The following is a 25,480-nucleotide window of genomic DNA, read 5'->3' as shown; positions in this document are numbered from 1 at the left end:
AATAATTTCAGATTGATATAATGTAGAAAAGTGTTTTATCCTAGAAGAGTATATTTTTAGAATAGAATGAATGAAAGAAAAACACAGACAATGGGATTTAATTTTATTTGGTTGAAGTCAATTTAGAGACTAACACAGAATTAAATTGGTAAGTGGAATAATAATAAAACAAGGATGACAACATCCATAAAAGCGAAGGTCTGAAACGGTAAAAAAAACGAACATTAACATTTGTAAAGTGTCAGAACTGAATAATCAGAATTTTAGATTATAATTTTGAAACAAATTTTTAAGTAAATTTGTTGAAAAACTACTTAAATACAGAATATTTTTTATGGACATAAAGATATGTTGTTAAAAAGTATAAAAGCAACATGTTTAAGATGAACGTACGAACTTTTTGGTAACGATTATAGAGTTGCTTCGCTTTCTAACTCGTACCTAACACCTTTCGGAATCATCATGCAAAGTTTGAAATCGATAACACAATACTAACATGCCTAAATTAACGAAATAAGCTATCCTTTACGTACGGACGTGCGGACCAACCCTAATTATAGAAAAGCTTCACTTTTAACAAGGTTACTAATGTTTAAAATTAGCTTAGTTGTAAAAATTTGTTTCGGGGGGTAACGTTTTTCCAGAGGTGATCTTGGGCCGGGAGTGGGGGATGTTGGAAACCTCCCTATAAGTTATAAACCTTAAAACCTATAAGAAGCTTCATTGTAAAGGAGACCCATTTCAGTTCAGCGGTTTCGAAATACTTCGATACACACAAATAAACATCCCGTTACTTTTAAATGAAGATATTATTTGATATTGTATTTTTAAAAATTTCAAGCCATTTCAATATTTAAATATCTTTTAAAAACGTATATATAATTTCAATTTTCCGTTGTGGATCTTTATTCGTGACTAAACCGCGTCATATCTAAGTATTAACAATCAACAAACTCTTGTAAGCAGTAATTTTCGAACCTAGTAAAAGTGTCTGACTCTGATTATGACGTTAAAAAATAGCCAATGAGAGGCCAGTATACATTGTACTTGACCAATGGTAAAATTTATAGTGGCCGTCATTGGCTAATTTTTTTTACGTCATAATCAGAGTCAGACACTTTTACTAGGTTCTAATTTTCTAGTAATATTTTTTTGAAATCTCAAGATAAAGGTAGTACAATCAAAAACTGGATTGTCTTCTGCACTACACACTGTTCCATTGCCTTTTGAGCTTTGATTTTTTTCTTTTGATATCTAAAAAGCTTCCTTGAAAAATGTAGACAAAGTTTCTACTTTTTCAGATCAAAATGAATTAATTTTATTTTTTTTGAAAAAATAAATATAAATGTTTGAGAAAGAGGAATAATTTTGTTAAGAAGCTTATGGGATAATATTTGAAAAATGTCAAACTGTTTCATAACAGAATATTAAAACAAGAATGTCAATAGTTAAGAAAACTATACTTTTTTATTATGTTTTAATCCTTTCAAACTAAACCCTTTTTCTGAAGGGCGTTTCAAACCCCTCCCCCACAATAGTAATTATTCTAATGACCTCCGGAAAGGGTTTATAAAAAGAAGAATAAAATATATTTTAAAAAATATGTTTTCTATCTTAACGAGGAGTTGAGAAATTCAAGTTTCAAACGGATAAACGGACGGACATTTTAAATTAACTAGTTGCTTCAATACTTAAAAATGTTAAACCCTTTTTTAGAGAACATTATCAAAAGAACAGAATAATACCAAAAATTCAAAGAATGATTACATATATACATATGAGGATAAAAATTTTGTCTAAATTTAGTTCATGAAAATAAACCTACATTTGATATTTTATTTACAGATTTTATCCTATGCAAATATAGACAATTTGAATATTGTTAATATATCTATATAGTAATTTGTCTGTATGTCCTTCCATCAAGTCCTACTGTCCGAAACGATATTGTGAAAATTAAATTTTCTCAGCTGCTATTCAAGATGAAAGATTTTATGATTTTTCCTCAAATATATTTATTCTAAATTTCTACCACTAAACATCTACTCCTTAAAATACGTTGTGAAGATAATTAAAGTCCCTCCATAGATTATGACTTCATAGGATAAATTAACCAATGCGAGGCCAGCATAAATTTTACCTTTGCATTGGTCAATTACAGTTTATACTGGCCTCTCATTGGCTATTCTATCGTATGACGTCATAATCTGTGGAGGGACTTTAATCATCTTCTTACGTTGTCTGTATTTCCATCCATGATTATCTATTCTTTGTTTCTTATGGATTTTGTTCATCCTTGTTTATGAATATAATGTCAACATTTGAAGAAAAAAATTTGATACAAACAATATTTGTTTATTTTTCTTTTCCTTATTTCATAATGAAAGCTTCGCCCCTTTCTTTTAAAATGTAAATCATATTATTATCTTTTTTGTCTTCTTTTAATTTTGGATGTAGCTTAAAATCTATGCATGACCAGTAGATATACTTCCTGAAAAGCAGAGCCGAATAGGCCCTAGGGTGAGCAAGAACTCTAAAGGCACAAGGATAGGCATCGTTATATTTAATGAATGGAATATATGTATATTAATGAGATTAGCAATTGAAGTAAATACAGAGAGAGTGAGAGAGAGAGGACAATGAGCTGTTTATCACACGAGTCCCCAAAGTTTTCTTATTCATTGGTTTTTCAACTTTGGGGACTTTTTTTGGTTGCTTTATTGAGTTGAGTGTTCAAATGTTTCTGTATCATAATTGGGGATGTACAGTGTACATCAATTATTGACCATAGTCTTATCCCTTTAGATCCCTTTTGAATTAATAAAATTATAATTAACACTTAATGTCTTTTTGACATTTTCGAAGCATTTGAAAGATATTTTACCTTGTTAGTTTCCTTTGAAGTACAAATAGATTTTTGCAAAATTTAGCTATACACGAGGAAACACAAGGGGGGGATAAAGAGGTCTTCACTCCCCCCTGCCCCCGAAATTTTACCCACCAAATTATATTATCTCCCTTCCCCCTTGGGAGGTCCTTGGCTATACTTATTCTTTTAATATGAGATACCTAACACAAACACCTCCCCAAAAAAGCATTTTCTAAACTATATTTTCTTTTTGATTTTCCAATGTTTAGGCAATAATAGTCATTTCTCGCATCGTATTATAAACAGCTTTCCGCGGATATAGCCCGTGCCTTCGTCACCTCGGGGCTAAAAAACTGGTTTTAATCTTATAATTGTACATTTTTATATTCGTAGAAAGCTGGATATAATACGATGATAGACATAATTTTTCCGTATGGATGAGAACCGGTTCCTATCCACCGGATTCGAATAAATATGAGAAAATTAATTAGTCTGTCATTGGTTTATCCATTAATCCTGATTGTCAAAATATTTTCCCTGTTCATGAATTTCCTACAGAGAGCAATGCTTTAGCAACAAAGCCACCTTATAATCTTAGTATTGGCTGCGCCCCTAAGGGAACTATGATCTAAGGGTAAGGATGAGTAGAAATGTAGCCTTAAACCATCTTTATTGAAGCTCCCCTGAAAAGGATAACTCATTTGTTTCTGAAGTAAGCTAAAAATAAAACAAAACTTTCCACTTTTTTTAATGGACTTTTAAATAAATAAATAAAAAAAATGGAGATGCAACCACTTTTTTCGAACATATATATTTTTTTAATAGAGGTGGTGCACACACTAATTTCGAGAAAAAAAAAATTGGGGGGGATTTTTTTGTTTTTTTTTTGGTTAGGAGTGTCCCACCACCCAAGAAAATAGCCTAAAACAACCACAGTACCAGTAGGTATATTCCCTGAAGAGTAGAATCCGATCGGTTCAGTGGTACCGAGATCTTAAGGGACAGACGGACGGACAGACAGACAGACAGACAGACAGATAGACAGACAGACAGACAGACAGACAGACAGACAGACATACGGACGGACAGACGGACAGACAGACGGACGAACAGATAGACAGACATCGTTCTACTAAAATGATTCAAATTGATTAATCACCGAAAAACTTTAGCTGATCAGTCAGGCTTTTGGTTCAACGCGGTCCAATAGTTCTAAATCTATTTAATGCAAATATCATATTTTCTAACAATTCATTGACAATACCTGTAAATTTTATGACAAAGCAGCAAAAACAACATTGTACTTGTTTTTGTTTATTCTTAAAAGTGTTTCTATTTTCAATAATCTGAAGATTGTGTTTTCTATTTTCTGCTTCGCTAGCCATTAACAAGAGCAGCAACATTTGTCAAAATTCTTCCTATAATAACATTTCTTAAAGTAAATATTTATAGAACATGTTTTCTTTTCTTTTAAGACTTTTACTTTTTATTTTTCAATTTGATGTTCTGTAATGTCTTTCTGTAAACTTAATTTGTGCTTTATATGGATGATTTTAGCCTCGTTCTTATATACCCGCGACTGTAATGTAAATTTTAGGCGATGGGTTTGAAGATTACCAATTGTTCCTACTGTTGTCATGTCAGATGCGTGACTTAATAGTTAAAGTAATCAGGATACCTTGGCTCAAAACATGCACAGTTAGATCTTCCAGACAAAGGTTTAGTTGTCAGCAAATAGAACCTACAATAAAGGGTTGGCTCTACGTTTCTATCAACAGTCCCCATATCTATAATACAAAGTAGAATGATGTACGTCCGTCTGTCCGTCCGTCCCTTAAGATCTCGGTAACCACTGAACCGATCGGATTCTACTTCAGGGTATATACCTATTGGTCCTGTGATGATTTTAAGCTATTTTCTTGGGGGGTTGAACACCCATAACCCCCCCAAACAACAAAAATCCCCCCAAATTTTTTTTCTCGAAATTAGTGGGTGTTCCACATCCATTTTAAAAAAAAATATGTTCAAAATAAGTGGTTGCATCTCAATTTTTAAAATTTATTTATTTATTTTTTAAATTACCTCTTGGGGCAAAGACCCTAGAGGCTAGGGTCGAAGCCGCCAGAACTTAAGAATTAGGTACACAAATAATTAGGTACAACCCTCCCAAAGATGAGAATTTACCCCCCACTCAAAATTTTTTTTTTTTATTCAGTTATTTCACAATTAATTACAGCACCAGAAATACTTAATTTTTTTTAAAAATCACTTCTTGGAGCAAAAAAACCGCTAGTGTATTAATAATGTAACATTGTACTTTAGATATGATGTAAAAGCAGAAGGCTAACGCACAAAGTGATGTGTATGGTGAAGTTTATCAAAATCAATAAAAATAACTGCCTTCTTATTTCAGGTTAGATTATCCTCATATTAGAGTTACAGGATTTTTGTGTGTCTGTCTGTACCGATATAGTTCTCCTTTACAATGTGTCTGCTTAGAGGACCTGGGAACGTTTAATACTATTTTTATGAGGGGTACCACCACCCTCCTCTAGAGAAAATAAATACCCAAAAAATATTAACCCCTAGTCAAAATATGCAACAATGATAATCATAAGTAGAACAGCAATAACAAGATTAATATTAAAAAAATGTCTTATGCCATATTCATAAAACAGTTGTTTTAGGTATTATTTTTCCTATGACTAACCCCTCTAGGGCCTATACCTGAAGTACGCCAACGCTACGGATCTACAAAGAACCCAATATAACCTAACCTAACATGATATTAAGTATTACAACAACAAACTTCCCATCCTCCCCTTATTTTCAGTTTATTTGAAAATTTAGGGGGTTTTCTATGCTCGACAATGCACTTTGTGTTAATTTCTCCAAAAGCACACTTCCTATTATTTGGTTTTTAAAAATTGCATCTTAGCACGTGGACTGCAAATTATCTAATTTGTTTCTCATTAACCCTTAACGGTCGGGGGGGGGGGGCGTTGAACGCCCCCCCTTCCGGTTTTTTCTATCTCATTTTCTGTGTGTGAAAGATAAAGAGCCCAAACTGCTTGACTTTTTAAGTATGGGTATGACACATAACTGAGAGTTGGAATTTTTTGAATATCTCCATCCTGGCGGGCACAGGATGCCAGAAAACCTGGCAGGGTCATCCAGGTAAAGAGCAAAAATATTTTTTTGACTAAACCAAAGCATTTTATCATACCAAAATACTAAAAAATCCTCTAGTAGTACATCCTTATATGAAATACAGGTGTTCAAGTAACTTTCAGGTTCCAGGTATGATCCTGCAGGTCCTGATCCTCCAGGTCTCCAGAAATCTTTAAAAGGCTCCTGTGGCCGCAATTTTTGACTTATAGACTTCAAATTTTAAACTTAAGCTTTTCTTACATGTCTACATAACGTATTAAAATTTCATGAAGATCCGCCGCCGTTTTCCCGCCGACCGCCGACTGCGGCGGCTGGCAGCTGCCAAGTACAGCTGCGGCAACTGAAATTTATATTTTGATATTTCTAATGTAAAATTTACACAAAAATAAACATTTTCTGCAAAAAAAATTTCTTCTAGCCTTAAAAATAAAAAAATTACAGCCGTTTGAAATTTTTAAGTATAAAAGGACCTAAAAACAAAGGTTGTTAAATAAAAGGGTGAAGGAAGCGAAAATTGACTTAGACTTATAAAAGGTCGGAAATTCATTATCAAACAGGGGACTTGCACAAAAAAATTTAGCCCTCTAGCTCTAATAGGAACTGAGATAATAGGGGGGGGCGTTGAACGCCCCCCCCCCCCCGACTGATTAAGGTGCAGCAAGGGGCCCGACTGTAAAGGGTTAATGCAACAAAATTTTGCATTAGTCTTATCATATGTCAATCTTATATCTATCTATTCAGTTTCTTTTGTATTATACTATCTATCTACTTATCTAAAAAAATGTGTAGCAACCCATCTATCTTTTTTACTCTTTATTTATATATTTATTTTTACGCTAGGTCAGAATTATAATTTATCACTTGTTTTCTATCTATCTATTATTATTGCAAAAAAATTGCAAGGATGTTATCAAATTTCAAAGTGAAAGTTTAGTATCAGGGGCGTCCAAGCTTTTTTATTTGGGGGGGGGGGGTAAACATTTATTAAGGGGGGGGGGGAAGTAATTTGGTTTTGGGGTGGGGTAAACTGGCAAATTTTTTTTACCCCTTCCAAAATTTCTACCCCGGGGGTAAAATTTGCTTGGGGGGGGGGGGTAATTACCCCCCCTGAAATATGTTGGCAGAGGTAAATGTTTTTTATTCCCACAAAATTTACCCCCGGGGTTAAAATTTTTTGGGGGGGTAATTTAATAATGTAAAAAGGTACCTACCTAATTATGAAATATTTAGTATTAAAATATTTTTTGTTGGTAATTATTTATTTGGGGGGGGGGGGGGGGGTAATTCTTCCCCCATCCCCCAAATTGTTTGAGTGTGGGGCTAAATACCCCCTCCTAATTGGTTGGAGGAGCCTACGGCACCAGGATAGGGATAAATTTTAAATGGGGGGGGGGAGGGGGTAATTACCACTTTACCCCCCCCTCTTGGACGTTCTTGTTTAGTATCTTTGGCCACCCTCTGATGTATAATAAATATTAATGTTAAATTAAACCAAATTATTTAGAATTCAATGAAATAACTATAATTAAAAAAAATGCCTTTATTTTTTTTAGTGATGACGACATTTGTGAACTTTGTACATCATATCACCTCCATCTTTCTTTTCTTCAAGTGGTACTCTAGTAGTATAGTAAGTTTTATTACGGAATCTCTTTATAGTGCCTATAAAAAATGACCAATAGTCATACAATACAAATGGCCAATGAAAGGCCATTACACAGACCAAATTAACAATGGCAGCCCAGTATGACGTCATTTTGAATAGGCATAATAAAAAACTTCATTATTATTTTATATAAATACTAGTCGCTTCGCCCCTAGCCTCTAGGGGCTTCGCCCCATGAGATAATGGAAAGTCAACCCCCAATAATAATTTTATAGTTATACTTTCAAAAAAGTGTCCCACCCTCTTAGAAAAAAGCCTAAATCCATCGGAGGACCAGTAGGTATATTCCCAGAAGAGTAGAACCCAATTTGTTCAGCAGTTACTGAGATTTTACAAAAAAATGTAAAAAAAAAATTTTGGCGGGCTGGTTTTTTTCAGTTTTTGGAGGGGTTGGGGGTGTAACACCCTCCAGGAAAATAGCTTAAAACTATCACAGGAACAGTAGGTATAATCCCTGAAGAGTAGAGCCCAATCAGTTCAGCGGTTACTGAGATCTTAAGCTTCAGACGGACAGACGGACAGACGGACAGACGGACAGACAGACGGACAGACAGACGGACAGACGGACAGACAGACGGACAGACAGACGGACAGACAGACGGACAGACAGACGGACAGACAGACGGACAGACAGACGGACAGACAGACGGACAGACAGACGGACAGACAGACGGACAGACAGACGGACAGACAGACGGACAGACAGACGGACAGACAGACGGACAGACAGACGGACAGACAGACGGACAGACAGACGGACAGACAGACGGACAGACAGACGGACAGACAGACGGACAGACAGACGGACAGACAGACGGACAGACAGACGGACAGACAGACGGACAGACAGACGGACAGACAGACGGACAGACAGACGGACAGACAGACGGACAGACAGACAGACAGACAGACGGACAGACAGACGGACAGACAGACGGACAGACAGACGGACAGACAGACGGACAGACAAACGGACATACAGACGGACAGACAGACGGACAGACATCGTTCTACTTTGTATTATAGATAACAATATTTATTTTCTTCAAGTGGAACTCTCATAGTCTTTTAAGTATTATCTTTATCATAATGTAACTTTATGTAAAACTATTCTATAAAAATAAATTCTACATAAAACAAGGATGACAACATTCACAAAGGCGAAGTTCCGAAACGGTAGTACAAACGAACATTAACACTTGTATAGTGTATAGAGTGTCAGAACTGAATAAGCAAACTACAAATATATAATTTTGACAAAATTGTACGGACATTATGGTAACAATTATAGAGTTGCTATGCTTTCTAAATCTTACCTAACTGTAAAAGGAATCATCATGCAAAGTTTGAAATGCTTAGGACAATTTTAAACATGTATAAATTACCGAAAAGAGCCAACCGTTACGAACGGACGGACCGACCCTAACTGTAGAAAAAGCTTGGCTTTAAAAAAAAATAAAAAAAAATAAGAGAATATAAACTGTACAAAAAAAAACGTGTTTACTAATTAGCTGATTGAAAACTTCGCAATGTTGTCTTTTGTCTCTAAAAAATTGGAGATCAAGTCTGACATACGAAGGATCCTAACAAAAAATATTAAAAACAAGTATGACAACATCCATAAAAGCGAAGCACTGAAACAGTAGGACAAATGGACATTAACACTTGTATAGTGTCAGAAATGAATTATCAAATATAAATGTATAAGAGTCAAAGCAAAATTATAAGTAAATTTGTTGAAAAACTGCTTAATTCAGGATAATGCTTATGGACATAATTACATTCTAGGACTTGATTATAGAATTGCTTCGCTTATTACATTATACTTTGTTGTTCCAGGAATAAATATACCAAAAATCAGATCAATCGGATGATTAGATCACATAAAAATTTGTTGTTAAAAAAGTAAAAAATGCACATGTTTAAAATGGACGTACGGACATTTTGGTGATGATTATGGAGTTGCTATGCGTTCTAAATCGTAACTAACTACTAAAGGAATCACCATGCAAAATTTGAAATCGATACGACAATTTCAATATGCATAAATTAACGAAAAAAGCTATCCGTTACGGACGGACGTACAGACGGACCGACCCTAATTATAGAAAAGCTTCGCTTTTAAAAATAACGACTTGCAGAACTGTTCAAGTATAATCAGCAAAGTTGCATCATAAGGGTCCATACAATGGTTAAACAAAACTGGATCTTCTGTTGATTGAAAGCATTAGGACCTGCACGAGGAGTCCTGTAAACATTCGGTATAATCTAAAAAAAGGTCTATTAAACAGCATGCGAGTTTGTAAAATCTAGTGTTTTTAGTTTTTGTAACTTTACAAAGTGTCTCAAAAATCAGCCATGTGACGTCATAAAAATGAGTGAGATGATAAGAGAAGTGGGAAAGAAAACTCCTAAAAAAGAGAAGTATAATCCCTCATTTTATGACGACACATGGCTGATTTTTTTTAGATGCTTTGTTAAGTTACTTGGATTTTCAGCAAACTTTACATAGAAAAACTGACCATTTTTTTGTATTGGTGATTCCTAGAACAAATAGGAATACTGTAATATTTATATAGCAGCAGCTTTAAACTAATATTATTTTATTCCAATCTCCCCTTTGCAGACTTGGATTATTATCCTCCTTGTCTTTTTAGAAAAAAATTGCGTCAGGGGATCCTCGTATTTCAGACTTGATCTATCATTTGATTTGAAAGGTTTACTGGTTCTAGACCTAATTTAAAATGCAAAAATTGTCTTTCGTAGATTTTAATCACAGTGCTTCATCTAAAGATTCTAAGCAACAAAAATTTTAAAATTAATTTTGAATCTTTTTGGTTTCTTAAATTAAGGATGACAACATCCATAAAACCGAAGCTCTGAAACAAAACAATAGAAAAAAAACAGAACATTATATTAAAGGTATACACAAAATTATATACCTCTAAACTTGTTGCAAAATTGCGTAAATACAAATATTATGTTCTATTAAGGACATACTTACTTTTGTAGGATTAGATTATTGAGTTGCTTCGAATACAAATTTAAAATATTTCACTTTTTGGTAACGCTTTCTAAATAGATTGCACCTAACTTATATCTCAAAATTAATCTTATATCACAATAACTATTATTTAAAAAAAAAAAGTTCTGTCGTTGCTTTTTAACATACTTGTCCCTGTTCAATTATCTATTTTTTTTACATTAGTCTAGTCTGAAAATTCATTTTGTTGATTTGTAATTTACAAATACGTTAACATTCAATAGAAGAATAATTAAATAAACATAAATCTACATATCCCATTAGAACTAGTTAAAAAAGGTTTTGACAAGAACTCGCGGTTTATTATTAAAAACCCGTTAGAACTAGCAGAATTAACCTAATCATACAAAGTAAATATATTTGTTAGCTACGCTTAGATACCAAATATTAGTGTAACAACATGTATAATTCTAGAATAGCTTCCCTATTTTTTTGTAATATATAACAAGCAGTAAACACTGACAGTGTACTTTATGACGACAAACAAAATAGTCCAAGATAAAACATATTTACCATTTTGAACAATGTAGATTTTTTTGCAAAAATTACTAAACATCATAAATCATGATTTTATTAACACTATTCTATATAGTTACAGGAATCTTCAGAAAAAGGTTTGAAACCAATCCTATGAAAACTGGTTTTTTTTTGTCAGTTAAACTTGAAAATAGCATAAAACCTTAGAAAAACAGAGCTTTACTGGACTAGCTGTCAGCGAGATTGACGAGAAAAATTGTCGCGACTCTGATTTAAATATTACTTTTGGATCGGGAAAAAAAACTATTTTTTTTTCTAGACGCTTCATCTATGTTTTTTCTGAGATGCACTTTTTAGAGAAATAAACTTAAAACAAAAGTTAACATACAACAATCTTTCTATCTGTACTTTTGTTAGGAGTATAGCGGCTATATATTCAAAAACTTTTATATAAGTTCAACATTTTCCAGAAACAATTAGATTTAAAAATCATATATAGCGTCGTATTAGAGACAATTTTGCACTAATATTAAAATAAAAATCTTAAATTAATTTGATAGCCCGGGTATTCGTCCCCTTAAGGCTAACAAAACTAGATTTAATCTTATAATTTCTAAGCTGTCTATAATATGATGCAATAAATAACTATTCTTAGCTTTAAAATTTTTTTTTTTTTTTAAATATATTTACTGTAATAGCTTTGTTGCTTAACCCTTACAGATCGGGGGGGGGGTCATATTGACCCCCCCCTCTAGTTTTTTCAATGTCATTTTTTTTGTAGGTAAGATGGAGAGCTGTGACTTCATGACTTTTTAAGTTTAGTAATTATGCGTCGGCAAGAGTTGATTTTATTAGGATATCTGGTCTGTGTCGGTCGTGGTGTCCGGTCAAAGTCGGTTGGGTAGCACCAAAATTTTAAAAAAAATATAATTTCTACATTATGACTTTTGTGTATAAAGTAGAAACCTAAAATTTTTTTGGTGAATACTGAGATATCAATGACCTTATGAGAAAAGTGGTGTTATAACCGTTTGACCGCACCCTGACCGACTTTATGACCGATTTTTGTCCGGCTTTTACTACAGACATATATCATGAATATCATGGCTTCTATTATAGCTAGAGACCTAAAATTTTTTTTGATAAATTCTTGAGCAACAATTAAGAGATAAAAATATTAATTGGCGCCGCCAACCGCCGTTTTACCGCCGTAACCGCCGAAAATGGCGGTTTCCGTTATTTGCCGTTTTTCGGCGATGATCAGAAAAAGTAATTTTTTTGTTATGAAAAATTAAAGTTTGTTCTAAAATTTGGTCATCCTAGCTGCAAAATTGGCCGCTCTACAGCTGTTTTAAAATTTAGCGGCTGGCCGCTTAAAAGCGGCTAAGGAGCGGCCTGACTGCTATGACTAGAAAAAGTAATTTTCTCTAAAAATACACATGAACCACTAGAAAAAAATTTTACGTCTTTATCTGTAACAGAAGCCGAGATAGAGGGGGGGGTCAATATGACCCCCCCCCCCGATCTATTAAGGTGGGAATTGGGGCCCGATCTGTAAGGGTTAACAAAACAGTATACTTTTTAACTTAAAAATAAGAGTACATTTTCATTAGATTTCTTTTTGTTTTATAATGCAAAGATTTTAAATGATTGTGTGAATATTTTTTTCTTAAATTACATTCCCTTTTTCTTTTTTAATTCTAAGCTTGTCTATAATTCTCTTTGGCTGACCGTCTGATTTTTCTTCTTGCAAAAGTAAATAATCTATACATCGTACTTGGTCCATCAGTCTGCCGGTCGTGCTACAAAACAAATGTAAACATATATTTATATGTAAATGGTTCATTACCTTCTATTAATTACTGAAACTTATTTTTCCCCACCACATTAGCTTTACTATTTATGGATGTTGTCATCCTTGTTTATAGATTATATTCATATTCAATTTTAGTTCATTCCCCTTACCTTAAACCAAATATACCAAATCAAGAGTAAGCTTTTCTAGACAAGTAGAGTAATATATCACAATTATTTCAAGATCTTCATGTACCATGTACAGTACATACAAATATTTTTATGTGTAAATGGAATTAAGTTACATTTTCTTGTTTTTTCTTGTTTTGTCGTTGATGCATTTTGTTATTCTAGACCCAAATAACACCGTACTAAAAATAATCAAGACATTTTTTAATCTTCCAAGAAGACTTACAGGCATATTAACTAAAATATAAAAATAGGCCAATCGATCTAGAATTCCTTATTTGTGGAGCAAAACACTATAAAACCTGAGAATTTTTCACAAAAAGAAAATACACAAAAGAATTTAGTAAAAAGTACTTAATGAATAAAGATAAAAACAAGACAACATCCATAAAAGCGAAGCTCTCAAACGGTTGGACAAACGGAAATTAACACTTGTATAGTGTCAGAACTGAATAATCAGAATTTAAATAAATAAGAGACAAAAAAAAATTGTGAGTAAATTTGTTTTAAAAAATCTTGATGCAGGATACTGTTTATGGACATACTTACATTTTAGGACTTGATTATAGAGTTGCTTCGCTTATTACATTATACTTTGTTGTCCCAGGAATCAGTATACCAAAAATCAGAACAATCGGATAATTAGATAACATAATTATTGGTTGTTAAAAAAGTAAAAATCAACATGCGTACGGACATTCTGGTAAAGATTATAGAGTTGCTACGCTTTCTAAATCGTACCTAACTACTACAGGAATTACCATGCAAAGTTTAAAATCAATAGGACAATTCTAACATGCCTAAATTAACAAAAAAGCAATCTGTTCTGGAAGGACGGACCGACCATAATTACAGAAAAGTTTTGCTTTTTAAAAACGAAATACATAATAAACTTCTGCAGACAGCTGTTTATTTGTTGTAAATTAACAAAAAAAGCTAACTGTCTCGGACGGACCCTAATTATAGAAAAGCTTCGCTTTTAAAAACTATAAATTCCCCAAATTATTGATGTGGGTTATCATTCTTTTTGAAGGGGGGGGTAATTCGCGCCGCAAATTTTTTTTACCCCCCCCAAAATTTTTACCCCGGGGGTAAAATTTGCTTGGGGGGGGGGGGGAATTTACCCCCCCTGAAATATGTTGGCAGGGGTAAATTTAGTTTACCCCCCCCAAAAAAAAAATTTACCCCCGGGGTAAAATTTTTTGGGGGGGGGGGGTAATTTAAATTTTATTAAATCTATAGTATTAAAAATGCGCAAAATTTTTTTTTGTTAGAGATTTTTTATTTTGGGGGGGGGGGGTATTTACCCCCTCAAAATTGTTTGGGGGGGGTAAATACCCCCTCCTAAATGGTAGGGGTAAATTTTAAATGGGGGAGTAAAATGAAAAAAAATTTTGGGGTGCTGTAGGAACTCCCAAAATCGTTTAGGGGGGGGGGGTAATCGCCCCATTACCCCCCCCCCCTTGGACGTCTATGTGCAGGTGTCACCGTATATTTTTGACACCCTTTCCAAAAGTGCTTCAAAAACAGTTTAAGGAATGGCGTGACATATTTATGTTTGTTTTCTTCTTCTAGAGAATAATCAAATTATTTTGCCAAAACACGCAATAGATATATAGGATTAAACAAGGATAAATATTCTCATGAAAGCAAAACAAAAATGATAAAATTCCAGTATTCATACTCTTTCTAAAATAATAATCTCATGTTTTTTTTTTCAGGAGTTACAAGAAACTCAAAGCTCACCAATCGAAGGTATTTTAATTTGTTACAAAACTTTCGTATAAAAGAATTAGCGCCTTTATAAATTTAGTTTTTCTTGTAGCACTTTATATGAAAAGATTTTCTTCTTTTCTTTTGAAATTTCTTGCTATTTTGGAGATCTTATATATTTTACATGCCTATTCTAAACTAATTGGCGTACATAAGTTCGACTGATCATTAAATACACAATATTATTTTCCATGCATGTTACAGACAGCTTTCCACGGATATTAAAAGGAAATAAGGTTAAAACCAGCTTTGTTAGACTCTAGGGGCCGAAGTCTCGGGCTGACAAAAGTGGTATAATTTTATATTTTAATATTGACTAAAATTGTCTGTAATACGATGTTATACATTATTTTTCAGCATGGATGAGAACTGATTCTAATCCAATGGATAATAATTGGTTTCGAAACTAAACTGGAAAAATTGTTATTTTTAGAATATGACAGTGAATCAGTTTTGGGTGTAGGTGTAACATTTTTCCTTGCTTCTTTGGCAAATATCTCTCAAGGTAAAAACATTTGGATATACTGCAGTTCACGGTAAAATATTGCTGTTAACGAATATTTTCAAAATTATATGAATTTTAAAGGCTGCTAGCTGCCAAACGGTTGAACGTACAGATCATGCCCGCACACTGTTTTAAGCGGCATAAGAAGGCCTACAAATAATCTGGAATAGCCATAAATCAATAATGCATAATTATCTCACAGTGCAGAGAAATGCGCGAAAAAGACCTATTTTACGCGTTTTTTCATCAGTCAAGCTTTCCCTGTGCATGGTTGGATCTTGGCTATTTCAGATTATTTGTAGGCCTTCTTATGCCGCTTAAAAAGGTGTGCGGGTATGATCTGTACGTTCAGCCGTTTGGCAGCTAGCAGCCTTTAAAATTCATAAATTTTTGGAAATATTCCTTACCAGCAATATTTTACCGTGAACTGCAGTAGATCCAAAAAATTTTAATAAACCAAAATTTCCATATTGAATTTAGTTATATAATCTAGTGAGATATTTAGGAAGGTAATAGAAAATAAATAAATCTACGACGCTTTCTTCACCAAGTATTTACTAGCTGTAAAAGAAGGACTGAATGTTTATTAGTATGAAGGGGAGAGGTGGAATAAAATAGCCTAAAACAATCCCGGATCCTATGGAACATGAACCTTAGCAGATAAACAAATATAAACTACTACTTCTAATACAACCGTTACTTTGCTCCTAGCATCTTTGGAAAGAACAGTAAAGGTCTACAAATAGGTTAAAACCAACCTAAGCCATTTACAAAGCTTAACTAAAAAGCACAACATAATTAGACCAGCAATTTCCAAGATTATTTAGCATATTAAGATGAATTTGGTGTTATATAAACGTCTTAAATGTATTTTTATTTTCAAATTTTGCAACTGACAATATAATAAGAGTCTAGGGTCAGAACAGAGCAAAATAAAAAAAAATTGTTTGCTAAAAGTTGCTGTGTAAGGAAAACGTGTAAAATTGAAAAGACTATGTTTTCACATTCTGGCTAATGTCACAATTATATAATACTTAGGTATAACAGTTTATTGTTCTTAATTTTGAAGCTGCTCTGTTACGTTTTATTTAGCAACTTCTGATAGGTTGAGGAGGGGGGGGGGGGGATAATCTACAACATGTCAAAAGCTTAAAACCTACATCCTTTCATTTAGCTTCTTTAGTATATAAAACTAAAGTTACGCCCCTAAAAAAAGGTTTCTACCAACTTCTCTTGGAGAGGGGTTTAGTACGGTCGTCTAAAATGGTTATGCACCTTCCCATGACCTATAAGACAAAAGAACCATATCAGTTCAGCCTTGATTGAGATACTTTGGTACAGACAGACAGTCACATACACTCAAAGTAAGACACCCTGTTACTTTTATTTATACTAGCGGCTTTGCACCTAGCCTCTAAGGGCCTTTTTTCTGAAGGTTCAGGGGATAATTTAAAAATTTTCTTTACATTTTTTAAAAGCATTTTCTGTATTTTTTAACATTTTATAACTCTTTATAACATTTTATAACCCTTTATAACATTTTATAACTCTTTAAAACTTTTTATATTTATTTATATTATTTAAAACATTTGAATTTTTTCTTTTTTTTATTGTTTTTTAAAATTTCTTTGCCATTAGCCTTTTTGGGGCTTCGCCCCTACAGGAGAAGGAAGGTTTCACAATCTTTTTGAATTTGATAAAACGAAGTTTAAAAGAAGAAAAGAAATTTTAAAAAAAGAAAAATATAAAAAAATATAAAAAAGTATAAAAAAATATAAAAATTTAAAAATATATAAAAATATATAGAAGCATAAAAAACATTAAAATTAGAAAAAAAATATGAAAATTTTTTTGGGAGGTGAAATTTTCATTTCTGGGGGTATTTTTTCCCACCCCCCAAGAAAATAGCTTAAAACCACCACAGGACCAATAGGTATATACCCTGAAGAGTAAAATCCAATCGGTTCAGTGGGTACCGAGATCTTAAGCTTCATACGGACAGACAGACATCATTCTTCTTTGTATTATAGATTATTGTGGTTGAAAAACAAAATATAATGTTTTTGTTGACATTTTGGCAGATTTTTAAATTTTTTATTTTTAATTTTTGCATCCATAATTAAGATTTCAAAAATACATATCTTTTGAAAGAACGACCATGTAGTAGCATAGCTATAATAGAAATATATGATTTAGTTAGTTTTAAATAAACACCCTTTCTGTGTGTAAAAACACAAGATTACTCTAAATCTATTTTCTAAATAAAGTTTTATCTTTGTGACCTTGCCAAACGAACAAATAAAAAAAAAACATGGATAGAGGGTTAGATAGTTAATTTGGCACTAAAACTAAAGTTAATAGATAAGTACTAATAATCAGCATACACAGATTAAACTTACAGAAAAAGGTTGTGCGAAACGAAAAAAAATTCTTATTAATTTTGATATATATCTAATCAAAAAGATAGAGGCTAGGTTAGGAGGAAAGGGAGTATGTTTTCAAAAACATTCGCATTAATAAATTATTTTTTTTCAGTTTATGGAGTTTTACAGAAGAAGTTATTATTTCTGTTTCCATTTTTTGTTCTGTACGCTGTTTTCATCATTGAAACTTTCCTTGCGTTATTCATTTACATCATAGGTATGGAAATTAATCTTCTCCTTATTTAAAATAAAATTCACAACTTCTATAAGTAGCCAAGCACTGAAATATGGAAGAAAAAGTGAGCATAACAGACAGACGGAGTTATTACTGATCTTCAGATCTGCACATTAAATTTCAATATTCCATGTTAAAAAGTAAATAAAACTAATTTATCATTAATCATGAGAATCTTCACTAACGTCTTCTGAAAAAGCAGCCAAGCAAATAAATTTTTCATCACAAAATTAAATAACCATCAGAGAATTGCCAAGTAAACTGTATAGTAAGGGAATCTTTTAAAAACAAGGATGACAACATCCATGAAAGCGAAGCTCTGAAATGGAAGGACAAACGAACATTAACACTTGTAGATTGTCAGAACTGAATTTAATGCAGAATATTAATGCATCAGTACAAACAACATTTTAAGAAAATTTGTTGCAAAACTGCATAAATAGATGATACTGTTTAAGGACATACTTACATTTTTGGACTTGCTTATAGAGATGCTTCGCTTATAACATTGTACCTTGTAGTAATAGAAATCAGTTTTCAAAAAATCAAAAGAATCGGATAATTTTAACATACAAAAATTTGTTGTCAAAAAAGTTAAAAATCGACATGTTTAAAATGGACGTATGGACATTCTGGTATTGTTTTTAGAGTTGCTACGCTTTCTTATTTGTACCTAACTTCTGTAGGAATCATCATGCAAAGTTTGGAATCGATAGGACAATTCTAACCTGTTTAAATTAACGAAAAGAGCTAACTCTCTGTGACGGACGGACGTACGTACGGACGGACAGGCCCCAATTATAGAAAAGCTTCGCTTTTAAAAATTTAATTAAGCTGCCGAGAAAACCGTAGTTGACAGTCAGACAGACATTTGCAAATATCAAATAGCTTTGTTAAAAAAATTATCTATAAATAGGTACTTTTAAACAATAATTTTCAAAAATAATAATTTTAGCATGGAATTCCTTGGCTGTATTATATACTGGATGTTCTTTAATAGTTCTTACAGTTACTTGGTTGGTAACTAACACATTATTTGACTTTCTGGTAAGTTTATTTTATTTAATACTAGCGAATGCGCCCGCTACATTTAGGGGATCGTTTTTTAAATAGCATAGAACCATTAAAGACAAAAAATAACCAAATAAATCATCCATGAAATGGAGAACTCAATCGGTGCAGTACTTAACGAAATCTTAAGCTGTGGACAAAAAAACCTTACTACATTATATTATAGGATACTTTTAAAGATGCATGGCTTCTCTATAATTTAGGCCTGTAAGTCACTACGTCATAATGGGATATTATGACTTTTACATTGAGAGTTATATTTTCGACGAATACATATGGTTATATATTTTAAGTAAATAACTAATCATTAACTAGTTAGTGTTACTATACAACTTGATTAGAAAGTGACTAAATAATTTAGCAAGATTTAAAAATTTGAAGTGTTCTTTAATAGTTATTTCTCATATCGTATTATAAACGTCTTTCCGCGGATATAGAATGTACAATTATAAGATTAAAACTAGTTTTTTTAGCCCCGTGGTGCCATAGAAAACTGGATATAATACGATGCTAGACATAGTTTTTTCGTATGCATGAGAACCGGTTCCTATCCACCGGATTCGAATGAATACGAGATAAAATCTTTGAATATTTATTGAAATCAATATGGTTATATATATTTTAACCCATTAGTGACGAACCGGCTTTTAACGCCCGGTTCCAGAAAATGCCGAAAAAAACGGTTCTCAGTTTCAGGATTGCATCATTCTCAGTATGAATCCCCCCTTTACTACCCTGGTTTTCATTTCCCCCTGGAGCAGGCAGTTTTGCTTACTTACGTTTGCCGGTATAGCTCAACAAAATTTGAAAACCAAGAAAAACGAGGTGATTTTAAAATACCCCTCCTAACTTTTTTGTTTATGAAGTAAAGTTAGTGATTTTTTTCGTGAAATCTAAAGTTTATTGGCTGCTACATTCATTTGTGAATTTGTTTTATTTAAATTATTATTTTTTATATGATTTTTTATCTTTTTTTACGTTCTATATTGGCCCGGCTTGGCCCAAGTAAAGATACCCGCCATTTTTATTGCCCGGCTCAGCGCGAGTAAAGATACCCGTCCACATAAAATATCAAAATTTTAAAACTTCTAGGAAACGGGCTTTTTTAACTGAAAAGGGTGGCACCTATAGCCAAAACACTAAATGTGATATAAATCATTTTGTATCTTACTTGTAGCTCTATCAATTACATGAGGTTATGTAGTTTTCAATTGCGGATCGTATCGTAGTATTAGCTACTCTACAACTCACTTTGGACGTTCAAAAATTATATTTTTATTCTTTTGGGCCAAATAACCGGGTATTTAGGACAAAACTGGGCTTGAATGCCAAAAAACGGTTACCTATGCCGAACAGTTTCTTTACTCGCGCCGAACTGGGTTTTATTGCAACTTTCCTGTGCACGCTACTAGAGCAAAACAAAAAAATTGGAATTCCGTTTTTACCATAACAAAGCTTCCCTGAAGTTTTCAGCTCGATCGGTCCATAAAAGTGGCGCTCGGCACTAATGGGTTAAGTAAATAACTAATCATTAACTAGTTAGTGTTACTATACAACTTGATTAGAAAGTGACTAAATAATTTAGCAAGATTTAAAAATTTGAAGTGTTCTTTAATAGTTATTTCTCGTATCATATTATAAACGGCTTTCTGCGGATATAGAATGTACAATTATAAGATTAAAACTAGTTTTTTTAGCCCCGTGGTGCCGAAGGCACCGGCTAAAAAAACTAGTTTTATTTTATGATTGTACATTTCTATATTCATCGAAAACTGGATATAATACGATGCTAGACATAGTTTTTTCGTATTCATGAGAACCTTTTCCTATCCACCGGATTCAAATGAATACGAGAAAAAATCTTTGAATATTTATTGAAATCAATATGGTTATATATTTTAAGTAAATAACTAATCATTAACTAGTTAGTGTTACTATACAACTTGATTAGAAAGTGACTAAATAATTTAGCAAGATTTAAAAATTTGAAGTGTTCTTTAATAGTTATTTATCATATTGTATTATAAACGGCTTTCCGCATATATAGAATGTACAATTATCAGATTAAAACTAGTTTTTTTAGCCCCGTGGTGCCGAAGGCACCGGCTAAAAAAACTAGTTTTATTTTATGATTGTACATTTCTATATTCGTCGAAAACTAGATATAATACGATGCTAGACATAGTTTTTTCGTATTCATGAGAACCGGTTCCTATCCACCGGATTCAAATGAATATGAGAAAAAATCTTTGAATATTTATTGAAATCAATAAAAGTTTTCAATTTTTATAATTCCTTTGAAATTGTTGGAAATATTCTTCAAATAATTTCTTTTGAAGTTGCAATTTGCATATTTTTAAAATCTATTTTGTCGGAAGTAAGTTACTTTTGATTCAGAACCTCTACCACAATAAAGCAGGAAAATAAACAAAAAAACTTTATACAATTGGGCGTTATCCTCTTTGAAAAGGAGCCGAGCGCTGCAGCTAGGCAAGCTAGGGGGCCAAGTGCTAAGGTTAGGCAGGCAAGGGTGCCGACTGATCGCGGCCAGAGTCATATTTCTGCCGGGAAAACGCATCCTAAAATGATAATACTTCCAATCAGACAAACAAATTGACAAATTCAGTATAATGACGCTTTAAGCATCAGAAAGTTAGTTTTAAACTCCTTTACATGGACTCCTAGAAATAGCTTGCTTATGGTTCAGTATACCTAATCTTCCAGGGAATCTACATTTCATAAATCAAAAATCAATAGGATAATTATAACGATTCAAAATTTGAGTGTCAAATTTCTAATGTAAACAGACATTATACATATAAATGACTTATCTAACATTTTTTTGAGAATTAAAGTTTAACAGCATAATTAAAAAATATTCATATAAAGATTTAAATCTATTGCAACCCTTATTATAAAAAAAAATTCACTTTTAAAAGTATTTTGATGTATGTATTAGGTTAAATTTGAATAGGATTTTATAAAGGTTGTGGGGGTCGGGGTTAAATTGGCAAAATAAGTTATTCTTTCAAATATTTGAAGTTTTCAATACTGTTCAATAAGTATTACAATATCTTGATTAAAATGTACTCAAAGGTTTTAAAGTTCACATAAACACAAACAGGCATACACTTATCTTATCTTTTTATCTGTCTATCCATCTATTTATCTATTTAACTATATATCTGTCCATCTTAAGGGTTGGGCATAGTAGCATTTTTTTTAAAGAAAATACATTTTTTCTAGGGGTGGTATTGTGATATGCTCCACCAGCTCATGTTAGTTTTGTTGATTCCCTTGAGCTACGGGAGCAGGATCTTGCTATTCGATGAACCGACATAGTTCATCTTTACAGTGAAGCTTCTTATAGGTGCAGGGAATGTTTTAGAATATTTTGGGGGAGGGTATCTCCACCTTCCAATAAAAAATTACCCCTCCCCACCCCCGAACAAAAATATTTTTTCTTTTCTTTTTAAACTCAAATAAAAAGGTGGTTGGGGGAATTCGATTTTCCCCTCTCACCTTAAGTACCCCTAGAGGCTTCTAGGGACGTAGCCGCTAGTATTCTTATATAATGATATTTCCATTCAATTCTAGAGAATATAAATAACATGATACATAAAAAGTGAAAATATGAAAAAAAGTGTTTTATAACCAAATGTATTTTCAATATATTTCTATAACTCTGTTTCTTATAAAATATATCCTTATAATAAAGTAAAAGGATCTCGCTAACGGCTGAAGTGATTGGGTTCTCCTTTACAGGGTAGCTTGTAAATTAAAAAATCCTTAAGAAATTCAATTTATTCCTATATTTCATAAGTATCAACAATTTTGAATGTTAGGTAGGTTTATTTATAAAATATAAACTGCTGTACTTGATTTTGATAGATTTATTTTAAAAAATTGTTTTATGGCTAAATTTATAATTTGTTTGAAATAAAAATCACAAACAATATCCTAGCTGCCAAAGGTGGTTTAAAATATCAAATACTTTATTAAATTCAAAATGTGATATTCTCTATAGGGGAGCATTCAATTGGTTCAGTAGTTATCGAAATCTTAACCCTTACAGATCGGGCCCCAATTCCCACCTTAAAAGATCAGGGGCGGGGGGGGGGGGGTCATATTGACCCACCCTCTCTATTTTCTGGTGGTTCATGTGCATAATTAGAGAAAATTACTTTTACTAGTCTTAGCGGCCAGCCGCTTAATATTAAAACAGCTGTAGAGCGGCCAATTTTAAAGCTAGGATCTCCAAATTTTAGTTGGAACTTTTTTTTTATAACAAAAAAATTATTTTTTCTGATTGTTGCCGAAAAACGGCAAATAACGGAAACCGCCATTTTCGGCGGTTACGGCGGTAAAACGGCGGTTGGCGGCGCCAATTAATATTTTTATCTGTTTCTGATCACAATAAAAGACTACATAAAATTTGGTTGGTCTACATATAGCTGTTTTGAAATTCGGCAGCTGGCAGCTTACAAACGGTAAAATTACAAGTAGGAAATAGAAAATCGGTCAAAAATCGGTCAAGGAGTGTTCAAACGGTCATGACCTTTCTACTCACTGAAGTTTATTATTGCTCAAAGATGTACCACAAAAAATTTTAGGTCTCTAGCTATAATAGAAGCCACGATATACATTTTCGAAATATGTTATTTTGTTTTGACATTTTTTTGACATTGATATATCCCTGTATAACGAGCGTCGATTTAATTCTCATATTCTAACCAGATTTTGTTAACTTGTGAATATTGGAGGGATAAAATTATCGTAGATTTTAAGCAATTTTCCAGTGTGGCTCCGAAACCGATTAGTATCCGCTGTACTAGAACCGTTTATCAGTCACACTGAAAAATCATGTAAATCATCGTATTAAAGACAGTTTTTTAATATTATAATAATAATAAAATCAGTTTTGTTAGACCGTGCCTTCTTGTCTAAAAAGACTAATTTAAATCTTATTTTTTTATTTTTATATTCGCAGAAAACTGTCAATAAAACTATGCTATTATATTTTAGTATGAGAATAGAGACTCAGATGTAGAGAGTCAAATGAGAGAATCAAAGGTAATACTAGTAAAGCTTATCTAAAAGTTAATATGTCGGCATGTCACTTAAAAAATGTAAATAACTCTCTTTACTGTTTACAATATCAAAGTAATAATGAACTTAAGAACCCAGCTTATACCAATAACGAATTTAATTCGAAATAAAAACACGAAACCTATACGTGGTTTTCAGCTGTCGTTGGGGCGCAACATATTGTAAAACTTATAACCACTCCATTTGCCTCCCAAATATTATTTAAGATTTATTTCACTTGTTGGTTATACCGTATACCTGTTAAGAACCTAAAAACACAGCAAAAAAGGGGTAAATTTTTGGTAACCTAATATAAGGTCCCTAAAAAGGGAATGGCTACGAATACGACTGCATAAAATTGGATAATAGGTGACACAAAAAGTAACTCTCTTATCAAATTAAATGACTTGGGTGCATGGCACTTTTTCTGTACTCGTAAAAAATTACCAATTAAACAACTAATAATCAAATTGACCAAAAGACACTTCCTTTTTTTTCCAAGAACCTTTTGTAAATTATAGAGATGGCAGCACCTTGATAACTTTTTATACTTCTAGGATATTTTTGAGCTACAGTACAGCAGTAATTTCAACTACAACACAAGTTCTGCATCTGCTTACAGTACTTCTGTTAACATTAATAATACAGCCAATACCAGCTCAACTTCGTGCTATTCAAATTCAAATCAGCCAACCACAACTAAGAATTTGAATGTATAGAAATTATCTAACCAATAAGAGCATAGTATCATGTTATTGTAATATAAATCAACCAATCACAACCAACTATAGAAACGATTTAGCCAATAACAGTTCAGAATCTGGCTAATCAATTCAAAATAAGCCAATCACAAACAAGCTAATTATACAAATAATTTGTTAAAGCCAATTTAATGTCTGATTTATTTTTAAAAATGAACCAATCATTACCGAGCAATTTAATGTATAAATAGGTAATTTAGTCAATAACAATAAATAATGTTTGGGTATGTAATTTGAATTAACAAACAAACTTTGAAAATGTAAAAATAATGGCTGTTAAATTATCATACTAATATTACTAAGTTTTACAAGTTTCTTAAAGCAGTTATACAAAATGGAAATCAGTTGATTATTTGATATAAAATAAATATTTTTTAAATTTGGTCTAACATTGTGATAAAATAAAACATTAAAT

General features: G+C 32.5%; 1 protein-coding gene across 1 annotated transcript; it reads left to right on the top strand.

Annotated features, from left to right (window-relative positions):
• Window positions 1-15: 15 nt before the first annotated feature.
• Window positions 16-25,480, top strand: LOC145327706 (uncharacterized). Its single transcript, XM_080171262.1, has 9 exons — window positions 16-148; window positions 5,192-5,282; window positions 7,594-7,670; window positions 14,931-14,964; window positions 15,416-15,487; window positions 18,023-18,127; window positions 19,101-19,192; window positions 24,242-24,289; window positions 24,862-25,480. The coding sequence occupies exons 2-9, from the start codon at window positions 5,228-5,230 to the stop codon at window positions 25,021-25,023; spliced, it is 645 nt and encodes a 214-aa protein (XP_080027388.1). The 5' UTR covers window positions 16-148; window positions 5,192-5,227; the 3' UTR covers window positions 25,024-25,480.

This window comes from Acartia tonsa, chromosome 9 (genome assembly GCF_053477335.1).
Source record: "Acartia tonsa isolate MP-2025a chromosome 9, ASM5347733v1, whole genome shotgun sequence".
NCBI classification, from domain to species: Eukaryota; Metazoa; Arthropoda; class Copepoda; order Calanoida; family Acartiidae; genus Acartia; species Acartia tonsa.
Note: the sequence above shows the minus strand (reverse complement) of the source record. Positions and strands in the feature narration are given on the sequence as shown.

What these genes read in the sequence shown, in the direction of transcription:
- LOC145327706 (XM_080171262.1), top strand. Translation starts at nt 5,228, where the DNA reads ATGTGTATGGTGAAGTTTATCAAAATCAATAAAAATAACTGCCTTCTT. An exon ending in TAACTGCCTTCTTATTTCAG is followed by an intron (nt 5,283 to 7,593) that starts GTTAGATTATCC and finishes TATTTTTTTTAG; the next exon opens with TGATGACGACATTTGTGAAC. An exon ending in GTTATTCATTTACATCATAG is followed by an intron (nt 18,128 to 19,100) that starts GTATGGAAATTA and finishes TAATAATTTTAG; the next exon opens with CATGGAATTCCTTGGCTGTA.